At 49.5% G+C, this 24,617-nt stretch overlaps 1 protein-coding gene across 1 annotated transcript; it reads right to left on the bottom strand.

Annotated features, from left to right (window-relative positions):
- Positions 1-9,153: 9,153 nt before the first annotated feature.
- Six1 (SIX homeobox 1) lies at positions 9,154-13,822 on the bottom strand. Its single transcript, XM_004837443.3, has 2 exons — positions 12,952-13,822; positions 9,154-11,026 (listed from the first exon to the last, which is right to left on the bottom strand). The coding sequence occupies exons 1-2, from the start codon at positions 13,509-13,511 to the stop codon at positions 10,732-10,734; spliced, it is 855 nt and encodes a 284-aa protein (XP_004837500.1). The 5' UTR covers positions 13,512-13,822; the 3' UTR covers positions 9,154-10,731.
- Between the last annotated feature and the right edge of the window lie 10,795 nt (positions 13,823-24,617).

The following is a 24,617-nucleotide window of genomic DNA, read 5'->3' on the forward strand; positions in this document are numbered from 1 at the left end:
CAGCTGACTTCCAGCGGACAGGCCTTTTGGAACCCCCAAGGCTTTTCATTTCTTGAATGATACACTAAGGCTTGGGATCCACCCAAACCTCCTTAAAGAGCCCTCTTCGAGGTTTAATCTAGTTTAAATTAACTTATTCCTCAGCATAAAATGCTCTTTCTTATTTCTCCTTATTTTCTGAGTGAGCACATGGACATATTTTTGTGTTTCTAAACATGTGATGCTGAGACAATTTACAAAGAAAAAATACTACACATTTTTTTTATTCCAGTCATGTTAAAAGCAGTGGCAAAGGGCTGGGGATTTAGCTCAGTGGTTCCACCACCTGTCTTGCAATTGGAAGGTCCTGAGTTTGATCCCTGGTACCAAAAAAAAAAAAGCAGTGACAGAAAAGCATAATTCTGAGAACTCCTGGCCCTGGCCCTATGTAAATTATTACATAATATCCAAGTGATTAAGCCTCAGTATATCACAGTTCTTACCAAATGTTTCTCTGATATAAGAAAAAAAATTTTTTTGAGGCAGGGTCTTGCTATGTAGTACAGACTGGCCTTGAACTCACCATCTAGTCCACACTGGCCCCAGAACTTACTGCAATCCTCCTGCCTCAACCTCCCAAATTCTGAGATTACAGGCCTGTGCCACCATACCCAGCTCTGATATAAGACATACTTAAAAGCAAGGGACCTGAAATCTCACCCTGTCTTCTATCCATTTCTGTGTATTGTTTACATTCAAATCTTTACTGTGCAAATAAAAGTAATATTAGAACATGTATTTGCCAGAAATGAGCAATTGTGTGGACAGGTGCAATTCTATTTTAAAATTTGTTAATTAGTACATGTTTGCAATACATAATGGCTACTTTCACTGTGGGTGTTTGGCACAAGTACATGGAACATCTTCATTCTTTTTTACATCTCCTTCCCCTCTCTCTCAAACCCTCCTCCACCTCTAGGTGCCTTTCCCATTTGCAGTAGATCTGTCTCCCTGTTTACTTCTGCAGCCATAAGGCAGACAATATGTATGTAACCAGGTACCTTTCTGAACATACATCTGCTTCCTCTTCCTCTACCTCAAGGAATTGTGAGTGTGATACAGAATTTATTAAGCAAACAAAAGAGACATGTGGGATTCTCCTTGAGTATATGTAGTGATTGACTGAATTGATCAGCTTCTCTAAAAATTTAAACGTATAATTTTTAGTTGAGCAGGATACCTTTTAAAGAATTATACTAGAGAAATATGTAATATTAAAACAGTATAAAACGTTTCTTTCAGTAACAATGAAATAATTGTAAAGGCATCAGTGCATGAGGTTCATCCTTAAAGTACTCACAGGTATACTCCACCTACTCTGTAGAGTCCATAATTACCAAGTGTCCCGACAAATCATGTCTCTCTCTCAAAAAAATTTTTTTCAGCTAAGCATTTTGCTTTCAATAATATTTGAATGAGAACATCCTTGAATAAGAAAGTCCTTGAAATCACAGATGTGTTGTATGTCAAAATGAGCTATTCATCCCTGGTGATCATTAGAGAGTGTCACAAGAAAAGAAATGCACCCAGGAGAGTCTTGCAAAATTCCAACTCTGGGAATTGTATTCTATCTGAAGACTCTCCATCATTTCAGCAGCCCATTCATTTGCTCAAAAAATATTTATCAGGTGCCATTATATCCAACACTGTGTTAACATCAGCACTGCATTAAATCTTCAAAGCAGTTTCTTGTTCTACACTTATGTTGACACATTTAGGTAGGAATTTAAATTCTCTGTTCCACTGAATCCCTTAGTTCCCATCTAAGTAATTTGTTGTTTTCGGGAACATCTAACTGGGTTTTTATTTTTCATCAAGAGAATTCTACTGCGATGGCATCTACATAAGAATTCAAATCACAGAAAGGTAGCAAACTCCAAGCATTCTAGATTTAAATAGCATTCTGGAATTAAATTCCTGGAGTTATACTTCTGAATTCTAGACTCAGAGAGCGTCAAGTAATAAATCTTAGCTTTGGCTAACACCAAAAGCTAATCAAACCTTAGGTCTCCATAGAACAATCTGTGTTTCTTTCAGTGTTTCAGACAAAAGTGGAAATGGTCATAATCCGCCCTCGCTGGAAACCTGAGCATCACGGGAATTTTCCCAGGCGGCTTTGTGGCAATCTAAGGAGGCTTCAGCATGTTATAATTATAGCTACTATTCATTAAATGTCCATTGTGCTTTACATTCAAGGCTACAGCTCATTTTAAGGTTCTCCTCCAGCGTGGGTATCATAGTTCCTGTTTCCCGATGAGGAAATCAGGCTCACAGACGTTGGGAACCTTCCCAAAGCCACACAAGGTGCCAGTGTGTGCCAAGGAGGGATCTCAGACATTTCTCTGCTCCCCAGGTAGTTCTCCCTGTAATGTGTTTCCATGTTTGCAGGGGAGGAAAAACAAAATCACCCGTGAAGGCTGGAGAGAGAGACAGAGATGGGGCCTGATAATGCTGTCTGGGAAAGATTTCTGAACACAAAAGAAAAGAAAATTCTGTAAGAAAAACCAGTCGCAGCTGTCTGTGTAAAAGAGAAGAGCTCGCCCGGAGGCCCTGGGCGGCTTCCTCCTGCGGGCCCACGCCAGACTCGGTGACTGACAGGGGCCTCAGTTTCCCCATCCCCACCCAGCCGCTGACGGGCAGGGGCGGCCAAGAGCGAGGCGCGCTGGACCCAGGCTGTGTGGCCGCCGAGCGGGGCGCGTTTACCGGCACCAGGCCGCGGGGCCGCCCCGCGAGAACCGCTCGGCCCACGAGCTGCCGGAGGTCCAGAACTCTCGGCCCGGCCGCTGGGGTCACCGAGGTCAGGCCCGGGCTCGGCCGCGACCTTCGGGGGCCTCGGGGAGGGTCACGCAGGGCCTGATGGCAGGGTCCCTTCCCCTCGAAGGCGACCTGACCGTGGCCGCAGCGCGGCCCACGCTCTCTCAGGCGCGCGCTGGGGACCCCGGCCTCGCGCAAAGCGGCTCGGCCCTGCCCAGCAGAGCTGCAGCCCGGCCCAGCCTACCCCGCCCGCCGGGCTCCGCTTTCCCTCCCTCAACTCCTGGCCGAATTCAATCCGAGAAGGCCCCTTTGAGCTTTTGTGTTTGCTGGGGGAGATGTGGGCGCAGGAGGGATCGCGTTACAACTTTCATTTCCTGAAATGTTTGAGGGAACATCCAGGGTTTTTATCCCCCACATCAGGCCGGGCGATGGGCTCGGGTTTCAGGCCTTGTCACTCAGCTGTCACCAAACAAACGAAGCTCTCAGAGCCCTGGAGAGGGAGAGCTACCTGCTATTCATGACCCCTGGAGCAGGTGATCGCTCATGGGAAAAACAGGTAGAATTAATCATGAGGCTGTTCTCTGTTTCCTCTCCTTTTTGGCAGACCTGCCCACGGTGTGAAACCTATCAGAAAACAAATTAACTCTTTCTTGACCCCAGGGGAACTACAAATACCTTTTTAGAAAATTCAACACACATTCACACCAAAAGATGGAATGAGTGGAAGGGAACTTCTTGCATTCCAACTCCATTTTACAATTTCTTAGTTTGTGATGTTCCTATCTTACTGGGACTTGGAACTAAGGGGAACTGGGACAGAATAAGGCAGCTTCATCTCTAGCTATTGGAAAGAGTCATAGATATGGTCCCTAAACTCAGGTAGATTCCAGTAGCTCCTTCCTGCCTGGGTGAAAAATGCTTATTCCTAGTAGAAGAAGTATCTCTACTAAAGCTCCTATGAATGGGTGCTTTGCCCTATCCCATTCTCCCTGGTCAGTCGTATTGAACATCCATGTTAGGTTCATACAGGAAGCGGGGTTTTGTATCAGAAAATCCAAGCCCTTCGCAAATCTCCCTATTCATTTCATTTCTAATTTAATTCTTGCCTTAGTTGAGCTAAAGCAGAAAGGTCATCCTACTGATGGGAGTGGCTGAACGTTCTTTAATTTTTTGGATACTGTTTGATTAATTTAATGCTGTAATATAATATTTTATTTTTGTGTCACTTGGGTTTTCAACTCAGGGCCTCACTTATGCTAGCTAAGTGTTCTACCACTGAGCTGTATCCCTAGCCTGTAATACAATTTTTATTTATTTATTTACTTATTTTTGAGGAAATGGTCTTACTTTGTAGTGCAGGCTGGACTTGAATTGACTATCTAGCCCAGGCGGCCCTCAAACTCAGGGCAATCTTCCTGCCTCAGACTCCTAAGTGCTAGGATTATAGGTATGCACCACCTGTAACACAATTTTTAAATTGTACCTTTGTTTTCTATTTTGTTCTATTTTCCTTATCTTGCATCTCTTTCCCTTCCTTAGTAAATTTTTTTAAATTAGAGAAAAACTATTCAGACTTTGTTTTTAAGATATATTCTAAAAGTTAACCAGGATAGCTTGGGAGCCTTAAGTTAAAATGTACCCTACATTTTAAAGAAGAAATATGGTAAGGGGGCCTTGTATTGTCATTTTGCCTTTTAGTCCTTCCACAAAATGTTGTGGGGGTTTTGGTTGTTGTTTTGTTTTGTTTTCAGTAATCATGAGATACACTGCATATAAAATGATCTTCCTGATCTTCTTTATGGAGATTTTTATCTGTTTATTTTGAAAATAGCCATTGGTTCCAGATTCCCTTAGCTGATTTTCCTAGATTAACTAGTTGTACTTAGAAGTAGAGCCCTAAGCAATATTATTCTTCAATTAAAATCAAGAACTTGGCTTTGGGAGGAAGCACATGCTATGTTTATATAGCATCAGCAATCCATAAAAAATACTCACTACACATATCTGAAGGCAGACAAAGGTTCAATTGTTTAAATGTTCTTTTCACTTCATGACTACTAAGGTATGTTAACCTTCTATCTAGCTTAATTTTTTTTAAAAGCTTGCTATTTCATCTTTGAGGCATTCTAAATAAATGCAGAGCAAAGGATGTCTACTTTGTACTATCCCTTGTCTTAGTGGTAAAATTAACTTTTGCAAAATATTGCACACTATGCTGTTTCACCCTCAAAATATGCATTTTCTCTACAATCACTGTAGGCTTCTGCTCCCCCTCCCCCAGCAACCACAGCCCTCCCCTCTGCTGCCACACACGTAAAAAGCTGAGAGGAACACAGCTACATGCAGACGTTTACAGTTTTTATAGTGTTTATGTGCAAGCCAACCAAAGATGTCACAGCTGTGTGGATGTGGTTTGGTTTGTTGGGTTGTTTTGTTTTGTTCTAGGGTGGAGGGCTCACAATCCCATTGTCTTTTCCTGGTACTTAGACCACTCAGATAACTGGCAACTCAAATTAGGACGTTTAGCAAAGCAGCTAAAGCCTTGCCTGGGGGCAAAAAAGAAAAGAGGGGGCCTAATGAGTTTGTTAAAATACTTAATATTGGGCCAGGGATGTAGCTCAGTGGCACCACACCTGCCTGGCAAGCACAAGGTCCTGAGTTCGATCCCCGGTACAATAATAATAATGATAATGATAATGTTAAGAGAACACCTAGAAAGTTGATTTTGCAAGCATGTAACCTGGAATTTGTAAATTTTCTATCAAGGATGTTTACTCACTAGCCCTGTGCAATGTGTTCGTCAAGAATCCTGAAACTGGGCTGGGGATTCAGCTCAGTGGTCTCGCCACCGCCTGCTGCGCAAGCACAAGGACCCAAGTTCGATCCCCAGTACAAAAGAAAAAGAGTATTTTAACATTATAATAAAGGAAAAGAGGAAGGATAACCCAGTACCAGAGCAGTAGGAGGGAGCAGTCCTTTCGGTGGCTCTACTCTCCCTCCTGAGAACTGGGGTCTCAGCTGTCCATTAGCAAGTTAAAAAGAAAATCTGAACCTGGGATTGGAGAAGAGACTGGCGTCCACATGCCTCCAGCAGTCTCTTTCCTTTGTTTTGCAATGCTACTGCAGTGTTGTTTCTCGCTGTCTGAAAGGACCACAGCGTCTAAAGCCCTGATTGTCATCCTCAGTGGGAGAACAGGTTTCCAATTTCATCAGCTGGAACGAAGTTGTGTGTGCGCTGGATTTAAAACACCAACGAAAAAGCAGCCTTTCCAGGGCAGCACTGTTTCCAAATAGATGAAAAGCCACTATTTCGCCCACAATTTTCATTATTTTTGTTCCTGGCAGCTCACCCATCTCCCACCTCACTTAATCCCCCTTCGGGCACTCTTCCAGGTGGATTTACTGAACTCACTCAGCCTGGGGAAGGGGTCTCTGTGACCTGGCGGGGCTCAGAAGTCCCCACCTGCTGAGGCCGAAGAGTCTGCCTGCGCCCTACAGAGCGAGCCCCGGCACACCCTCGCTGCGAACTGTCCCCGGAGGGTGAGGGGGCACCGACTAGTCCCCGGCTCGGACTGCTGGACTGCTGTAGGGGTAGCCTGGGGGACCTTCCGGAGGCTTCTTCCTGGGAAAGCTCGGAGAAACCCGAAATTACGCGGAGACAGCTGGCGGGCCACCGGCGACCTGCTTCAGTTTAACCCTGCCCCTCCCGGCCCTGTCTACGCCACCCACTGCAGAAAACCTTGGCAGATCCTACGCTGCCACAGCGCCACCCGAAGGGCGTAGGACTCCTCTACTGCCTGACCCTTTGGGGCTCCGACTGAACGTGGGAAAAAGGAGTTAACTGTTCTTTCCAGAGTCTCCGGGAAGGGGGAGACCCGACCCGGCCCCACCAAGGAAGCGGAGCTCCGCTCTGACCTGCCAGAGACTTTCGAAGCCAGGACCCCACTCCCAAACCGGGAAGTACAAGGGACCAGCTCAAAAAGGGTCCCCCTTGCTGGCTGGCACCCACCCTCCGCTGAGCTCGGACGGAGAGTTGGGGTTCCAAAGGCCCAAGCGAGACCCTGGGAAGCGAAGAGGGAGACCGGTGGTGCTTCAGAAAAGGCCCGTGGGGTGGGCGGCAGGGCCTAGGCCTCCTGCGCACCAGGCTCCAAAGCCTGAGCTGCAGTCCTGGCACCCAGGGGCGTTCACTCTTGCGCCTGCCCTGTCTCCACCCCGGGACGGGACTCTGGCTCCACAGCCTCGGGTCTTAGGGTTAAAGCCTCGCCCGACCTCAGCAACCCCGAGATTTGGGCCTGGGAGAACTGCGCTGCCCGCGGAGCTCGGGCTGGGACCTCCTCCCTGGTCTTGCCCTGAGGCCAGCGTGGCAGCCTCTGCTCTCGGGCCTCCGAGGGCCAGGCCACTGCACCGAGCCTGGCGCAGCGCAGAGATCCCGGAGCTGCGACGCGGGCGAGTCTGCACGGTGAATTCAGAGCAGGCTCTGCGCCGGCCGGCGGGCAGCACAGGGTGGTGGCACCTGGTGCCCGCGCCTCCGGGGCGCAGGATGGCGAGAACGTCCTCGAAGAGTGAGGGCGACTGGAGAAGCTCCACAGTTCTCTGCAGCCAGAGCAGCGCACGCCGCGACCTTCTAGACCCCCCACCTGGAGTTCCGCCTGCCGGCTTCACCAGACGCCTCCGGGCGGAGGGAGGCGATGGCGAACGAGGCCCCTCCAGCCGCAGCCACCGAGCAGAGCCGGGCCGCGCAGCCCCGCGCGGGATCGGGATCGGGGCAGGTGCTGCGCTCGGTGCGTGGGGCGGGAACGCGCAGCTGGGGCGACGCTCGGCGAATCCAGCGCTCGCCCAGAAGCGCCATCCCCTGGCCTTCTCCTGGCAGCTTCCACTCCAGCTTGGGCTCAAGAGCCTAGGTTCAAGACCAGCGGTGCCATTTTACCCGCCTGGGGTTAGTGGGTCTCTTGAGTCCCTACCTGTTAACCCAAAACCTCAGGAGCTCTGTTCTCAGCCTAGAGGTCAAGGCGAGCAGACAGCCGGAACTGAGAAATCCTGCGTTGAGATTTAAGAGGTTAAAAAAAAAAAATGCCCCAAAATTTGTTTTTCATCTCACTTGGCAAAGTGCTGTAAGGTTTCGTCCTAAAAACACTATTTATAAGCTGTTGCTCATTACTTTTGGCTATCGTTATGAATTCTGTAGAGGAGAAACAAAAAGTGCCTGTTGATTCAGTTAAACTTTGACGCCGAGAAGGTAAATTGGAGATCCCTTAACAGCTGCTTCTCGAAGATTTCCTCGAGGGAAAGAGAAATATGGTTAGTTCTCTCTAATGATCGCTCTAAAATGATTGCCAAGAAAACTCAGAGTAATATCCAGATTTCTCGCCTCCTCCCTGCTTGTCCCTCCTGTAGCCAGACTGAGCGGAGGAAGGCAGAAAGAGGCATATTGTGCAATTTCTTATTAAACACATCTGGGATATGCGCGCTCTGGGTCGAGTGCCAGGGTTTTACAAAGCAGTTTATGGCTGTGACAGAAAATTGTCCTTTTAACGAGTTTACAAGCAGTAATCACTGGTGCTTTTACAGGACCGGCCCTCTTTGCTCTTCGCCAGATCTGAAGACAATCCAAGATTCACCAACCCGGTGATCGGGAAGTGGGCCGGCGCCTGGGAGACAGAACTTCCAGGAGGCTAGAGAGATGCGAAGCGGAGCTGGAAGAGTGGGGGTAGTCATCGGGGTAGGAAGAGAGGGCATGTAAGAAATTATAGTAATTGGCCCTTCCTTATTTTCCGGAGAGATTTCCGCGGCATCTTTTGAAGCCTGTCAGGGTCATTGAAAGCTATCTTTGTGCAGGGTATTTGTTTTGGGGAGTGAACGTGAAGAATGTGCGGAGATTCCCTGTGAGAGCCCCTCCCTGCAGAGGGGGCCTTTCTCCTTGGCCCAAGACGTGGAGAATAAACACCCTAGTGACTTAAATAAACACCGACTTAATGATCCAAAACACTAACAAGGGACACTGGGACCTGATCTCCTAACCCAAAGGATGGGCTTGGACCAGCTGGGTGCACATCTGCCCCTCACGGCGGGAAAATGACTCTGTAAGTAAAAGTAACTACAGTCAAAGCACAGTGACCATTTTTCCCTTGAACTAAAAAAAAAATTGACAGTTAAAAAAGAGCTCATAAATAAGAAGGCCTTAATTTTCCCCACACTCTTCAGCCTCCTAGATCAGGACAGGAACAATAGGAAAGGGTAAGGAAGAAGTGAATATATTAATGATGACAGGGGTGGAGAAAAATGAAAATTATGAAACTGTCATGTCAGAAAATAGACTCTCCCTGGGGAACAATATTTTACAAAGCACAAGCCAGCCAATCCTGTTATCCTGAGTAAAATTTTAATAAATAATGCCATTTGTTTCACTAATTTTAAAAGCTAAATACAGAAGATACATCGTTTTGCCTTAGGCAAAAATAACATGGAGCCTACATGGTTACTGGGACTTTTCCGGACACTACTCAGTTCGGCAGCACTGCAAAAGAGCTCCTGTCCTGCCAGTTTGCTTCCTATTAGTACAGATTAATTCACAATGTTTAAATTCCCCCTCTTTATTCCAAGCAGATAAATTACTTTTACTTTCACAGTCTTATAAACTTGTTAACACAAAAGAACTGAGTTAACATATGAATTCTGTGGAGAAGAGCTAGTGGTAAACAAAATTGCATTGTGTAAATAATAAAAAAATAAATAAATATCCCAAAGCTAAATTCACTCTGTCACATAATCTTGTCACTACTCTTGGTTCAGGTGATGGCTTTCAGAGTACCCAGCAATTCATGACCACTATTAAGTAAGAAAGCATGAAAACTTATTAAAAAAAAAAAAAAAAAAAAAAAACAGGGCCCAGTGACAGCAAGACACAACTCACCTTTGAGAAACAGAAATCATACTCCTGATGTTCTACTAAGTTTTAATTTAGACTGGTTTAGGTACAATAGAAAAGAAGCCTGAAAACACATGCTATTTTAGTAACAAATACCAGGTTGCCAGATTTGTTGGCATACTTTTGCAAGCTAGAAACTAGGAACAGAAAAAACCTTTTAATAGGAGTAGGCTACAGATATGAAAGCTTTGAAGGTGTGAGAAGTAATGGCAATTTTTCCCACATTGGTACATGTTTAGCTTGTCATTTTAAAAAAAAGAAAACAAACAACAACCCAAAAAACCCCACCAAATTTGACAAAAATAGTTGTATTACTAATGGTCACTTCTATTTCTAACTGCCTCACATAGAGAGCATTAAGACATTTAGGCACTTGTTTTTTCCCCTAATACTGTTATTTTATTTTAATCTATATAAAACCATTTAACACTAATTACGAAAAATGTAAACTTAATTTTTCCCATAAAGAAAAGTTATAAGGTTATTTTTTCCTGTTCAACTTAAGAGAGCAACCAGTTACTCCCAGGCTAGAGGCTCTCATTTCCACTATTTTGATCTTTGTCTTTCTCTCTCACTCCACTTCCCCCTAAAACTTTTCCATAAATAAATTAAAGGGAAATAATTAAAATTCAGTTGATTTGCAATTCCTGTTTAAAAAAAAGAACCAAAGAAAAAAGAAAAGAAAGAACAAACTATTGAAGTGGGCACATGGGTTGGCCAGAACTAAAACTGGGTGCTATTTAAATTTGTTGGATTTTTTTTTTTCTGACCTCTGGGACCAAGAGGTGAAATGCAAAGTGAAGAATGGAAGAGGGAGACTATGCTTGACATCACTGTTGGTTTTGATTTTTAAAAAGGTATCTGTGAAAGTCCACCATTCTTTTTTGCGCAAAGAACCAAGAACCCCAGAAACAAGCCGTGAAAATGTTCCTGATTTCTATTTACAAGTGTCCCTAGTTGCTGTGATTGTTTGCTGCTTCAGCCATCCCTTCAAGGCCTCAGTCCCTCCCCATTTAGGAGCCCAAGTCCACCAGACTGGAGGTGAGAGGGCCCAGCAGAGAGTCCTGGAGCTGATGCTGGTGGGCCTGCAGGCCATGGCTGGGCTGCGAGGCCGTTAGGCCTGGGAGAGAATAGTTTGAGCTCCTGGCGTGGCCCATATTGCCCTGCAGCAGAAGGACCGAGTTCTGGTCTGGACTTTGGGGAGGTGAGAATTCCTCTTCTGAGCTGGACATGAGCGGCTTGCCCCCTTCCAGCGGAGAGAGTTGATTCTGCTTGTTGGAGGAGGAGTTATTGTTTTCAGTGTTCTCCCTAAGAAATAGAGGACAACACCATATGGTTAAAAAAAAAAAAAAAAAGTTAAAAAAAAGTGTGAGGTGAAGGGAGGGAGGCTGGAAGGAGGAAAGGGCCATTGTGCAATCTGTCACCAACCCAAATGGAGGAGCTCTGCCCTCCCACCCATTCCCAAGGGTCCTGGGGGAGGTGAGGAGACCAGAGGAGACCGAGAAATGGGGATCTACAGCCAGGGCCTGCCCCTGGGAACTAGGTTCTCTTCTCCTTTTCTCTTCTAGGTTTCCAAAGCCAGATGAGCAGAATTTGTTCGAAATTTTTTTAAAAGTATGTTTTAAATTTTGCTCAAGCCATTATGTTTAAATACCATCAACCGGAACCATTTTTCGAAGTAACTAAGTTAGAAAGTCTTCCAACAAATGGTCACTGATGATAGACGAAGGGGGCAATCAGAGGGCCCAACACACAGATGTTCGGGGTGAATCAAGTCAATTGCCTGTTTCCATCACGGGAAACAAACGTTGAGCTTCCCTGCCCCGGACCAGAGGCAGGACAGGTCACGGGAAGTGGTGCCCAGAGCGGCCCAGTTACCTGAGTAAACGCAGGAGCTAGGCCAGTCTCTCCGATTTCACCAGGGAGTGGACCCTGGGGCTTGGTTTACAAGGGGGCCGATCGCAACTAAAGCTAACAGGAGAAGAGCAATCCCGTTCACTCGTCAGTCCCGCAAGGCCCACTTTCAAACTTCCCACCAACATACACACACACATACTCTGTAGCAGCGAGTGGGCCGCCGCCGGCGCCCGGCTCCGGGATCCTGGTCCCGCTTAACCCGGGCATTTCGCTGCCCTCGCCGCTTCCGCCTTCCGTGAGCTCCCGTCCTCCCCACGCCCAGCGCCCTCCAGGCTCCCCTGTTCCTTCTCCTTTCCTCAGCCTCTCTCCCCGAGAGCCCGTTCCAGCGGAATTTATTATCCAGGGCCTGTGGTTTCCCACCCACACGGGAGCGAGGAAGCCAACTCTTCGGCCCCCAGGCTCGGAAGTGAACAAAGGAAACCAGCCACCCCGCGCTCAGGTTTGCCCCAGACCTGAGGCTCCGTGGGGCGCGCTCCCCTTGCTCTTCCGAATCTTAGTCGGAAATTCTACAGCCAAAGGATGGAGCTGAGCCAGGTGGTCCTGGGTGTCTGCGCGGGGAGGGAGGAGGCAGAGACGGGTTTTTAAAAACAAACTGCCTTGGGGAAGCAAGGGGCGAGTGGAGCCCCTGTCCTCGCCCAGGGAGGTGGCGCGGACGGCCGGAAGCTCGGAGCGCGGCACCCAGCAAGCGCGAGGGAGCGCGGCGAGCAGCAGCAGCCCCTGCCCGGCGCCGGCACCAGCTCTGCCCGAACCTCTCCTTTCGAGGGCCTCTTTAAGACGCCTCCCTTTGTCCAGGCAGCGCTGAAGGAAGCAGGCGACCTCTCCCCAAGATTACCAGGATTCGGCGGATGGAGGAAGAGCCGGCGCAGTGGAACCAGAAAAGCCGTCCCCAGCCGGCTTCCCCGAGACGCACCCGGAGAGAGTGCGCGACCCTCGGCCCCGCGCGCCGCTCTCCTCGCGATACCAACCCTTCCCTTCCCGCGGAGCCCCGGACACTCTCTCCGCCCCCCCGGGCCCTCGCCGCAGCCAGCCCGGAAGGCAAGAAAACCAAACCTAGCGCCAGTAGTTTCGGGCGCTCATACCCCAAAGAAACCCACGCGCGGGTGCTCCCGGCAGAGGAGGCCCCATTCCTAGCCCGCGACTCAGGGTTCATGAACTTTTCGCTCTACGCCGCGCCGCGGAGGCCTGGGCGCCGCCCCGGTGACGGGCTCCGGCCGCCCGTGCACAGCCGGGTGGCGGGCGCCTGCAGGGGCGCCGGGGGCGGAGGGGCGAGGAGGACTTCCCGGGGTCGCCCGAGCCTCGGGAAGCGCGCCGCGTACCTTTCCTTGGCCTCGGCGGCCCGGTCTCTTTGCCTCCGGTTCTTAAACCAGTTGCTGACCTGGGTCGTGGTGAGGCCGGTGGCCTCGGCCAGCTCCCGCTTCTCCCGCGGCGAGGGGTAGGGGTTGTGCGCGTACCACTCCCGCAGCACGCCCCGCGATTTCTCCTTGAAGCAGTAGCTGGTCTCCTCGCCGTCCCAAATGGTGCGCGGTAGGGGGAATTTTCGGCGCACCCGATATTTGCCCACGGCGCCCAGGGGTCGCCCGCGAAGCTTCTCGGCCTCCACGTAGTGCGCTTTCAGCCACAGTTGCTGCAGCTTGGGATGGTTGTGAGGCGAGAACTGGTGGCTCTCCAGGATCTTGTAGAGCTCGCGGAAGTTGCCCCGATGGAAGGCGACAACCGCCTTGGCCTTGAGCACGCTCTCGTTCTTATGCAGGTGGTCGCAGGCAGGCAGCGACCACAGGAACCTGCCCAGGCGCTCCAGGTTCCCGCCCTGCTGCAGGACCTCACACACGCACGCCACTTGCTCCTGCGTGAAACCGAACGACGGCAGCATCGACATGGCTGGCGCCTGCCGGGGCACAGCGCCCGGGCGCACGCGTAGGAGAGCCGAGCCGAAAAGCGGGTTACGGCGGCCGCTGGGAGGGGGGCGAGGCTGCTCCTCACACCCTCCCTAGGCTTTGCGTCGACCGAAAAGCGAGTTTGAACTTGGTGGTGGTGGCCGAGGAAGAGGTCCTCCTGAAGGAGGAACGAGGTCGCACTGGACACGGGGCGTCGGCACACACCGCAGCCTTTCGGGCCTCGCTGGCTCCGGCCCGCCGCCCGAAGGATGCAGCTCGTTGCCCGGGAACTTGGTTTCTGTTCTCCCCGCGGCGGCCTTAAAGCACGCAGCGCCCCCGGCGCGCTGATTGGCTGCGGGCGGCGCCTATCCGAGGCTGGCCAGCCCGCGCGCCGCCCGGTGGAGCAGCGAGGCCGCGCCGCCCGGAGCGGGGAGGGACAGGCTGCGGAGCTGGGGTTAGGCAGTGGTGGGAGGAGAGGGACCTGGGGCTTGGAAGGGAGGTGGGGAGGGCTGCGCCAGTCAGGACCTACTAGGCGGGTCCTCTCTCCAGTGTCACCTAAGGGGAGCCAGCTGTGCGCATCTTTGCACGGATCAAGGACTCCAAAAGTTCTTTCCCTTCATACTCCTGTCCCTGTCCCTTTCAGACTTGCCTTTCCCGGTGAGCTCATATTTAATTACCTTAATGTTCGAATGAATAAATAATGAATTGATGAATAGCTTATGGAATGCGATAAATAATACAGGAGCAGACCAAGGCTCTGGGCTGCAGGCACTGGAAGAGTTGCTTCTCTCCTGGTTGGCTTCAGCTTAGGAGCAAACCTAATTTCCTCCTCCCTCCCCTTCCCAAGCCCCAGCACCGTCCAAACAGTGCAAGTACTCTGAGGTGGACAGAGTTCCCTAGTTCTCAAAGAACCGTCCCGAGAGGGGATCAGGCAAAACGCTGTTCGAAGCATAACTGCTAAGAAGCGAGAGACACAGAAGGTTCATCCTAAAGCTCTTCAGGCGTAAGTCGGCAAGCTCCCGGACTCGGTTTCCCCATCTGCCCTGCATGGTTCCGCTTTCCAGTGCCGCCTCTGCTACTGAGGAATGCCAAGGAGCTTTATTTGCCATTAGCTGAAATGCTTTGGGAATCTCTTACGAAAGGCGCTAGATGGGGTGTAAATTAAACAAAACTGTGCTGGGCTCCAATAACTGTCCGGTTGTAACATAATCCTTGCCCTGCTCTGAGAGGGACACCCTGAAAGCTAGGAGGACGGGGCACCAAGAAGATTAAATAAAGAGGTGGGGTGTGTGGGTGTGTGGGTGTGTGTGGGTGTGTGTGTGTGTTTGCAATGCTGGCCTGTTTTACTGCCAGAGAGTGAGAGATGTCCTGCAATTCAAGTCCCATCATCTGCTCTTTCATGTGTGGAGAATGCTAAGTAAAACTGCACAAATAAATGAAGCTGTAATTATCTTAAGCCTCATTTGCACACCTTGCTCCAAAGCAATTATTAAAAAGATCTTGAAAACAATTAGCTTCTCTAAACAAAGATAATCTATTGTCAGTAGCTGAGGCTGGCAGGAGATAAGAACAATGTGTGGAGATAAGGAAAGCCAACCGGTGGAAGGAGTGTGACTTTATGACTATACTTATCTCTGATTAGATAAGTTCAAAACAGAATTTTAAGTACACTTCAAAAATGCTTTTGATTTCAGTGCACCTCTTAGTAAATGGTGAAGAACAAACTATAGGCTCTTTAAACTTGCTTGCCTTCTTTAAATATGTTTTGATTCCATCAGCCAAAAAGCCCAGCACCACAGATCTTTCTGTATATTGAGGTGTAAGTGGGAGAAGAAACGTGTGCAGGTTTCCCTTTGTATTATTCATATGGTTTTAAATAATGTACCCAGCCCAGTGCACCCTGCAAGGTACATTTTAAACTCATAAAGGCTTTCCACCTCAGGGAGATTCCAAGTAGACAGGAAGCTGCTTCTCTGCGGAGCTCCCACACAATGCTTTCTGCATCCCTAAAACTCTGCATCCCATGCAATTAGATCTTGGAAAAAGATGCTTCTATTTCATTCATTTAGACTTATTTTTTAGATGTATCTAATGTGTGTGTATGATTTCAAAAGAGCCCCTGCCACATGGAGTGCCCAGTGACTTACTTTCTAAACTAGAAGCCTGGCACTGCTGAGCCCAAGACCATGTGTCTGGTAATTTTCCCTCACCAGCTTATTTTAGTGCTCATGACGTTTCAGACGAAGTCTTGAGGAGCTTCAGTGTCCTGCCAAAAGGAATGTCACTGCTTGGTCCTTATTGACATGGCACCTATGTGTGGACCAGAATGGGGGCTTGACCTCAGCCCTGCAAATCAGTACCCTAAAGTATGAAGCAAGTGTGCACAATTGAAATGGGCAGAGAAGGTCGGTAAGCACAGCGGAGTTTCTTAAGAGACAAGTGGCATGCTGAGTGTGGCGTGTACTTTGTAATGAACAGTTTTGTATAAGGAAGCATAGCTTGAACAAATAGGGGCAAGGGCGAACTTACAGAGGATGACAGAGAGCAGAGAGTCTGCAATTAGACACCAATCAGACCACCTTTTTCCTGGCTCCCTCCAGACCTCTCCGCCCCCTGTCCATCTTTCTGGAAAAGAAAGCAGGGTGCACCAGCACCAGCGTTGGTGATGCCTGGGAGGATGGCTGTGCTGGGTTCTGTGACTTCAGGCACTGAGGTGGGTGAGAGAGATGCCTGTCCCCAGAGGCCGAGTCCCCGGACTCACCAGCCTTTTTCCTTATTCCTCTTGTTTAATCCAAGAAAGGAAAAAGTGCTGTGCACTTTGTACCAAGAATCTACCTGCTATTTCCATCCCTCGCTTAAGGGAACCAATTGTTATAAACGTTAATTATTGGCTCGGATATATAAGGTTTCCCAAAATGGAACCTTTCACTGAAAACCACTAAAAGAGGTAAAATGACATGAATTTACAAACCACATAAACCAAATGATCCATTTTAAATAGCACACAGAAAGGTTTGAGTTGTTCTGTAACATAAAACCTTTACTGTCAATGCAAATCGCATGAAAAACAGAGATGAGTCGGAGATTTAAAGGGGCCAGGCAGCTCTCGTCACCCGGCCGCCGTCGTAGTGCGTCGAGGCTCCCGAGGATAGCGCGGCAGACAGGGGCGCGCCACACCAGCTGTCAGCTCCAGGGTGCCTCTGCCGTGCACGTCCTGGCTGAGTGCGCCTAACTGGCGGGCCCCGCAGCCAGGGCGAAAACATTAGGAGCTGCTGGCGTTTTGAACCGAGGCCTTGGTTAAAAAAAAAAAAAGCAAAACCACTCTAGCTGCGTCCCCTGTTTCTCCTCTGGCTTGAACAAGATGCTTTGGGGCTCCCAGCCCGCTTTCTTGGACCGCTTTCGCCTTCTACTCTACCTACAGATACCTGGAAGGGAAGGGCTTCGCGAGGTGTTTTCCCAATACATTAGTGCCATCCCTCCGGGCAGTGCGGAGACTCCCCAAGTCCGAGGTGAAGTAGCTACGTGCGCCTTTCCCTCCGCTTTAGCCGGAAACTCCGGGGCCTCGGATCCCGGGGGCCGGCTTGGGGGCCCCTCACCTCCCGTGTGCAGGCCGCCGCCCCCCACCAGGACTGAGCAAGCCCGGGCTCAGGCAGGGCGATTTACAGATCCAGAGAAGAGTAACCCAAAACCAGCCCATTAGTAAATGAGTTTTGTGTTGTCAAGGTTCTTTCCCATCCACTTGCTGTTCTGAAAAATAGATCACGTTTCGTTATCTTTAGCGGAGATCTGCAACGTGACACCGGATCCGCGGCCCGGCCTCCTGGCTCTCAGACCCGCCCTGCCCTGCCTGGGGAGGGGAGCGGGCCGGCGCTCTGGCTCGCCTCTGAACAATGAGGATTTGTCTGCTTCCTAACGTATTTCTGTCTTTGGGGAGGGAAGAAGGGAGAGAGTTTTCTCCCGGAAGCGGGAAGCGCAGGAGCTGAGGTCCGGGCCTCCAAGGTGCGAAAAAGCTGGGAGGGCCCAGAATGCCCCGACCGCCGTCCCCTCCCACACCTGGACAAACAGAGCCAGCTGCGTGCCCCGGAAGCCCTGCTAGACCTCCCGGCTCCTGAGAATGCCACCCGACGTGGCCCCGAAGTCGGGGGCAGGGGCGAGAGGGATGACACCCTGCCATCTGAGCGCCCCACCCCCACCCCTTCTCTCCCCTTTACTCTCTTCCCCCCTCTCCCGCCTTCGGACCCGAGCACGGAAGGGGATCGCGTGTTTGGAGGTGCTGATGGTGTTTGTGCGTTTATTTCATTCTCTCTTCTACTCCAAGAGAGGACTCATTTATTCCATCTGTGTGTGAGTCTGTTTTTTATTCTTTCATTCTCTTTATCTCCCTCTCTTTCTTCTCCACTTCCTCCTTTTTCTTCTCTTCTATCTACTCCTCCTTCTTACACCTCCTCTTCCTCTCTCTCCCTCTCTCCCTCTCCTCTCTCCTCTCTCTCTCTCTCTCTCTCTCCCCCTCCCACTCCACTTCCTCACCCTCCCTCCGCCCTTCCCTGCTCCTCCGCCCAGTTTTGGGCGCCTGCTTCTTTCCGTCGGGGACCAGGGGACTGTGAGGCTTCACAGACAAAGCTCCCAGAGGCAGCACAGAGCCAACAGACTCTGAAGTCCACGCGAGGGAGCCAGGGGCTTGTTCCTGGGGACCTTTCACAACGAGTGGAGGCGTGGGCCCAGAGGTGGGGGCGCCCCAGGGAGGACAGAAGAAGGGGGGTTGCTACCAGGACAGAAAGGGCTGGCTTCACCTGTGCCCTGAGAAGGCTGCAGCCCAAGGACCCAGCAACTGCCAGGTATGAGCCAGAGGACCCCAGTCAACATCAGGTGGCAGGCACCCTTCTGGAAAGTGGGACTAGGGCGTCCCAAGAATCTATTCTTAGGAGTTTAAAACACACCAGCCTTTTTCTCTTTTTAAATATCGCCCTAGGGCAGGTTTACAAAATGAAACTCTCCAAGAGAGCTTATCTTCCACTGAATTTGCAATCCACTTTTTTCTTAACTAATGTACATCCTGAAAGCCACATCTGTCTAAGCTAAGAAGAATTTCCTTTTGGGAGGTGAAAGCCTGCAGCTCCTCCTGTTCAGAGGAAAGTGCTAGTGATGGTAATGCAGGGTGACACTAAATAAACAGTTAGGGTGGACTGGAAAGATGGAGTTAATTATCCAGTGAGCTGCCTTTCAGTCCAGACCATCAGGGCCTGATTTGTTTTGGCTCATAGACCTAAGGAGGGAGACGAGCAGCTCTCCTCTCCACATCTCTTTGGAATCCCATCATTCATATCTTGAACAAAAGAAAAGCAAAAACCACTACCCAGGTATCGCTGCTTTAATTGAAACTTGGTTTATTACTCCTCTCAGACTCCAAAACGTACATTTCCCTGCCTCATACATAGTTCTGGTGAGAAGACCCAAACACAGTCCCGGAAGAGAAAAAAAGGATAGCTGGATTCCAAAATTTTTTTTTGTACTTCCAATCGTCAGGAAAGCAGACACCCAGTGTGCCTCCCCGTCTCCTCACTTGATTCTTACAATAAATTTATAAATCTACATGTTTATAAAAAACTAAGATGTCATCCTTCTTTCATGAAGGCTTTACTCCCTCCAAAAAAATTAGACTTTGTGAAATTTTAGATGCAATTAGGTTTATTGTGTGCGTGACTCGCTGACTCTCTGGTTTCCTCAGGTACGCCTGCACTTATATATAAATCCTAGTAACTTAAAACTTCTGCCTCCCCAGTTTGCCCCCTCCTCCCATTTCTGATATTAATAATCCCCGGCTGCCCCCTCTTTCCGGGTCATTACGGTACTGCTGGTCTCTAATCAATCCTAATGCGATGGCAATTGGAGTCCCTGATGACTGAGGCTCGGATTTCTTGTAATGGCTCTACCACATTTTCCTGGACCTCTTTCTTTAACCTGAGATGCCAGGGGGACGAGTCCCTTCTCGGCTGCTGATTACTTCAAGATGTGGAGGCTGGTTTGAGCAGAAGGAAAAAGACACGCGCACAGTGTGGCTGCCACGGCCGGCTGGGAGGCTGGGACCAGCAGGGGTCTGCGCGCCGGTTCTAGGCCCTGGGACATCTCGTTTTGCTCTTTCCTCTTCCATTTTGCAGGCCCACCCTCACCCTGGCTGACCGAAGTGAAGACTCTTTGAGCATTTTGCCCCTCCTGATGCGAGAGAGGCCTAGCTGTCTCTGGGGAGGTTCCCCGGGCCAGGCCCGCATCTCGCTCAATTCCTCCCAGCAGACTCTTCTTTCCTTCTGGTTGTTTTTTCCTCATATTTTCCTCCTACACAGTTTTCGTGTAGCTGCCCAGATGACACTGGATTTTCTCCCATTCCTGCTCTGCCCCTTGGGCTTTTTTCCGACTCCTCACCCAAACTGTGTCTGAAACTCCAACCTATTCTGACCCCAAATCTCAATCTGAGTCTGAGACCACGAGCTCGGCCTGGCCGGGGCTTGTCAGGATGCGACCCTCTTGAGTTCTGAGGCTCTGTCGCTGAGAAACTGCCACCCCTAGGACCGAGGGCCAACCTTTGGTCGCCAGATCTTCCTCTCCCCATCCGCAAGTTCCTCCCTCGCCCCCCACCCCACCCCCCGCCCAGGCTCGGCGGCCAGGCGATCAGCACGTTCTAGCATTCGAATTCTTCCATTTCTGAGCCTAAAGCCATTTAGTGTAACCCGAGCCCAGGGTAATTGCCACGTCTCTGCCGCGTTACTTTTTAAAAACAAGATAATGCTTCTAAATTGCGGAAGAAAGTGCTGCGGACAAATTGGGCGCTGAGCTGCCGGGATAGATCACTTTGTTAGGGATGGCCAGTGGTTTGTGATTCAATTAGTGGTGCATTTCTGGGAGCCGCCTGCCTTCTGCAGCGGGGTCACCTCGAGGCGAGCTCCCCCAAAGCTCTCGGGCATAGGGAGAACTTCGGGGGTGGGAGCTTCGGGCCTGCCTATACCGCTGGGGGTGCACATTCACGCCGTAGGAAATCCGGTTTTGCGCACCCACAGAGCACACTGTTTGGGCTCTAAAGGATGCGGATTCTGGCAGATAGCTCGATCACCTCTGTTTCCGACAGGACGGCGCGGTATCTGTGTGCCAGCACAAGTTCTCTGGGAAGTAGTAAAAGAAATCCCGGGTAGAGGGTGCTGGGAAGGCGCAAGTTCATCACATCGCGCCGCGCGTCTCGCTCACTCTCCTGGGGTTGGACTGCAACAAGGTTTCCAACACCGCTGCAGTGCTTGGCAAAGTCCTCCTTTGAGGCCAGCGGGGCGAGCCTGCCAGGAAGCGGGCAGACCGCGGGGGACGCTTTTAGGACTTGGAAGAAGGCAGTAAGATTTTTTTCCCTATCTCTTCTCAAGTTCACCGGCCGCCCCACCCGTCACCCCGCGCGCAGGCCGAATCCCGGCTGGAGTCGGGGCGCAGCCGACCGAGCGCCCCGCCGCGGAGAGCCGCCCGCCGTCCGCCCGCACCTCCCTCCGGGCGGCGCAGAGCTCCGGGCCGAGGCCGCCCCGGGACGGCTCCGCCCCCGCGTGCAGCCAGGGGTGGCGCTGCCCGCGGTCGGCACTGGAGCCGGGACCCAAAGGGCTTCTGACGCGGCAGCCCCGGGGTCGTTCCCTCCGCGGCTGGTGGGGTGGAGGTAAGAGGACTACACCAGGGAAAGGCGGGGGCCTGAAGGAGGCGCCCGAAGGTCTTTGGACGGGAAGGGGCGCAGGCCGGCGGCCCAGGAGAGAGAGGGCGCTGTCTTCTTGGCGGAGGAGCCCTCGCCTGGCTGCAGGAACCGAAACAAATCAAAATCTGCGTGGCGGAGCTGGCGGGGTGAAGGGCGCGGGCGGACCTGATGCTCAGCGCCCAGCTGTGAACTCCGCACCCCCCCCCCCTTGGCCTCGCCCGGCGCGGCTCAGCCCCTGGCGGGACTCGAGGAAAGGGAGTCTTCCTTAGCCTCTTCGCTGGCTCCACGGTCATCTTTCTTCCGGGACATCCCTCCCTCACTGCTGCCCTCCAAAAACTGGAGGTGTCCGGACGAGGACGCTGGCGAATGGGGCGATCCCGACCCCTTGCTGGGGAGGGTCTGCTTCTCAGTCCTGCGGCCCTGTGGCCGGTTCTTCTCGTCGCGGAGCGGCAGCGAGTAGTCTCACCAGGTTTGGCTGCTCTTGCCCAGGAACGAGCGGGAGATGGATGGAGACCTCTTATTTACCGCCACCAATTGGCCGGGCCGCACACGCGGAGGCCGGAAAGGGCCCAGTGACAACTACCATCGACCATTCTGCACCCAAACCCACAAATCAGAAATCTGAATTTATATTAGTTCGAAACAACTGCTATCCCTCCGTCCCAGAAGCACATACTTCTTGTCATCTACCAAGGATAACTTGCTCTTGTCTTCTCACATCACAAACCAGGCAAAGCAACACAGAAGGATCCCAAGCTCACTTCTGTCTCGAAAGGTCCCTCTGGACTAAGGGATGTCAAGGCTGTCCTGGTTTGTGCATAGATACTAGAACAGACTTTCTCGCCTTACCTCCCACCCCAGCGTCTAGGGCTCCGATCGATCTCCACTCGAACTTGCGGGGGAGTCTCCTAGCCCCGCGGCGGAACCCAGGTGGCCTTGCAGTTCCGCCTTGGGCGGGAGAGCAGTTTCCTGGGAGTAACTGGGTGGGCTACCGACTGCCTGACTCTTCACATTGAGGAACGCTTCTCTTGTGGGAACGTCTGTTTCTGTTCATCTGATTTTCTAATTTCTTTGATCAGACTAAATATTTTCTTGGCAAACGGAAATTGACCATGCCATGAATATGATAACAACTTACTTGGAAAAGAGCTATTTTCTTTCCAAGCAGCACAAAAGGGGGAGGGGGCGGGGCACGGGTGTTAGGACGCGGGTAACAGATTCCAACACATACGCCTTTTTCAGTCTCTGGAGCAGCTTTGTGAAAATTGCCGCCCCCCCCCCCAACATAGCTTCTTCTCTTTCTCTTCTTCCCAGATAAACACACACCTGGTCTCCTAAGAGTCTTTGATACTCTTTATTAAAAAATAGAACTTCAATGGACGCCTCTGGAGAACTTCCCTTTAAAACATAGATGAAAGGGAAGGTTAATACAATGTTCTTTTAATCCCTTTGCTTTCTGAGTCAAAATAAATATTTTCTTCTGCATGTGATTGTACCTCCTGCCATTTGGCTGTGGCTATGAGCAAATCGACTGGTAATAAAAGTGTTTTCGAGGCTGTATATTAAATGCAATTCTCTTGAAATGGGGGGTGGGGAGGAACCAGCTCTTCACAGGCAAGAGTTGGTGGCTTTCTGAAAAAGCTTCAAGTAAAGGACCTTTCACCTCTCATTAGTGATGCTATCAGTACTAAGGCAGAGTGGAGCTGAGGTCATGTTACATATGGCACACAGTCTGCTCAGCACTTGAAACATCAGCTTTGAAATTTTAGAGAGGGGAAAGGTCACCTTTAATAAGCTAAAGTCTGGGGCTCCCTTTGCCCTTATTGCTAACTGGGTGGGTGTCCATATGCTTCAAGCCTTGTGCACAAATCTCTCTCTCTCTCTCTCTCTCTCTCTCTCTCTCTCTCTCTCTCTCTCTCTGTTATTCTGAGCTGCTTTTCATTTCACATCTTAATAATGTTTTCAGCTATTAATACTCCAAAAGATCTTTCATTTTTACAGTTCTGTCATCTTTCCTTTTCTTTTCATACAATCATAAAACTGTCCTTTCTGATAGCTTTTAGAACCCAGCTTCCCAGGAGAAATGAACTGTATCTGTCCATCTGGATACATGGATCCAGACATGAGGGCTATAGGGTTACCCTTTTGAGTGGGTAATTTAAACTTCACTCTTGTACACTACATAATTTAGTGAACTTTCAAAATGTTAAAACTTTCATATCATGTAAAAGGTCTAGTTTCTGAAAACTTCCTGAACACTACTAAAAATTTTCATGCCAGTTCCTGAAATTTCACATTTTATTTTTACCATGTGGGAGAAACACTCAAATCAGAATATCCTGATTCTCCTACAAGGGTTAAAGTTAAAACTTGCAAACAGATGGTATAATGGTAGATACAGCACTGAAAAGAAGTGCTTACATTCTGCTTTCTTGTTCAGAAAATATTAAGAACACTTGTGAACATTTGATTCTCAAATTTGTTCAAATGAAGTCAACCAAACCCCAGTAACTGAACTATCCCCCAAATCTCCTTGCAATCACTGTAAAGATAAATATAAAGTGGGGTTTTTTTTCTGCAACTCTGCAAGGAGCTTCCCAATAGTGATTTGTCATTTATTTAGTTCTAGACCCTTTTCTCCATGAGTCTACTATCTGTCATGAGCAGCCTTAAAAACTAATACATGATTTCCTCTCTTATTTTTTCTTGTATCTCACTATTTTTCTGTATATACCAGATTCTAATTGTTTTTTCAGCTTTTTCGTCTTTTACATATAAGTTAACTGTACTTTTACTTATAAACTAAACTTTAAAAATAAGGAATGTATGGTAATCAACTTCAAAGAAGTAAACTCAATGATACTTAGAAATTCCTGATCCCAATCTGCAACATTAGAACAACCTTCAAACATCCTCTTGAGCCAGCTAGGCATTTCTCATTAGCAAAGAATTTAATGATTAGACTATCTAGATAGGTTTTGATTTTGTTTTATATCTACTTAGGTCTCAAAAAATTCTTTAATTTTGAATGAGGAAAATCTGAAAAGAGCAGTTTGCACATAATAGCAACTGAAACTATAGATGAGCAAAGTGATTTCACAACCAAGAATGACATCAAGTAAATAATTCATTTCTAATCACTTTCCTACATTACGGTTTACTGCTAATGAGCTAGTGGACTTTGTGATACTCTAGCTAACCGAAAGCACTTGAGGCTTCAATGACCCAAATGGTTTAGTAAGTTCAATCAATCTAGTCAATAAAAAGTGAAGATAAATAAGTGCACTGTAATCTTAGAGTATTTATGTGCAGGCACATACATGTATGTTTGGGAGGGAGGTCATTTTGCTTGTTTCATTTTTTTATTAAATTTTAAAGTTTCAAGAAAATATAAGAG

This window comes from Heterocephalus glaber, unplaced genomic scaffold, assembly GCF_053883595.1.
Source record: "Heterocephalus glaber isolate CG9 unplaced genomic scaffold, H.glaber_assembly_v1.0 deba00001608, whole genome shotgun sequence".
Lineage (NCBI taxonomy): Eukaryota > Metazoa > Chordata > Mammalia > Rodentia > Bathyergidae > Heterocephalus > Heterocephalus glaber.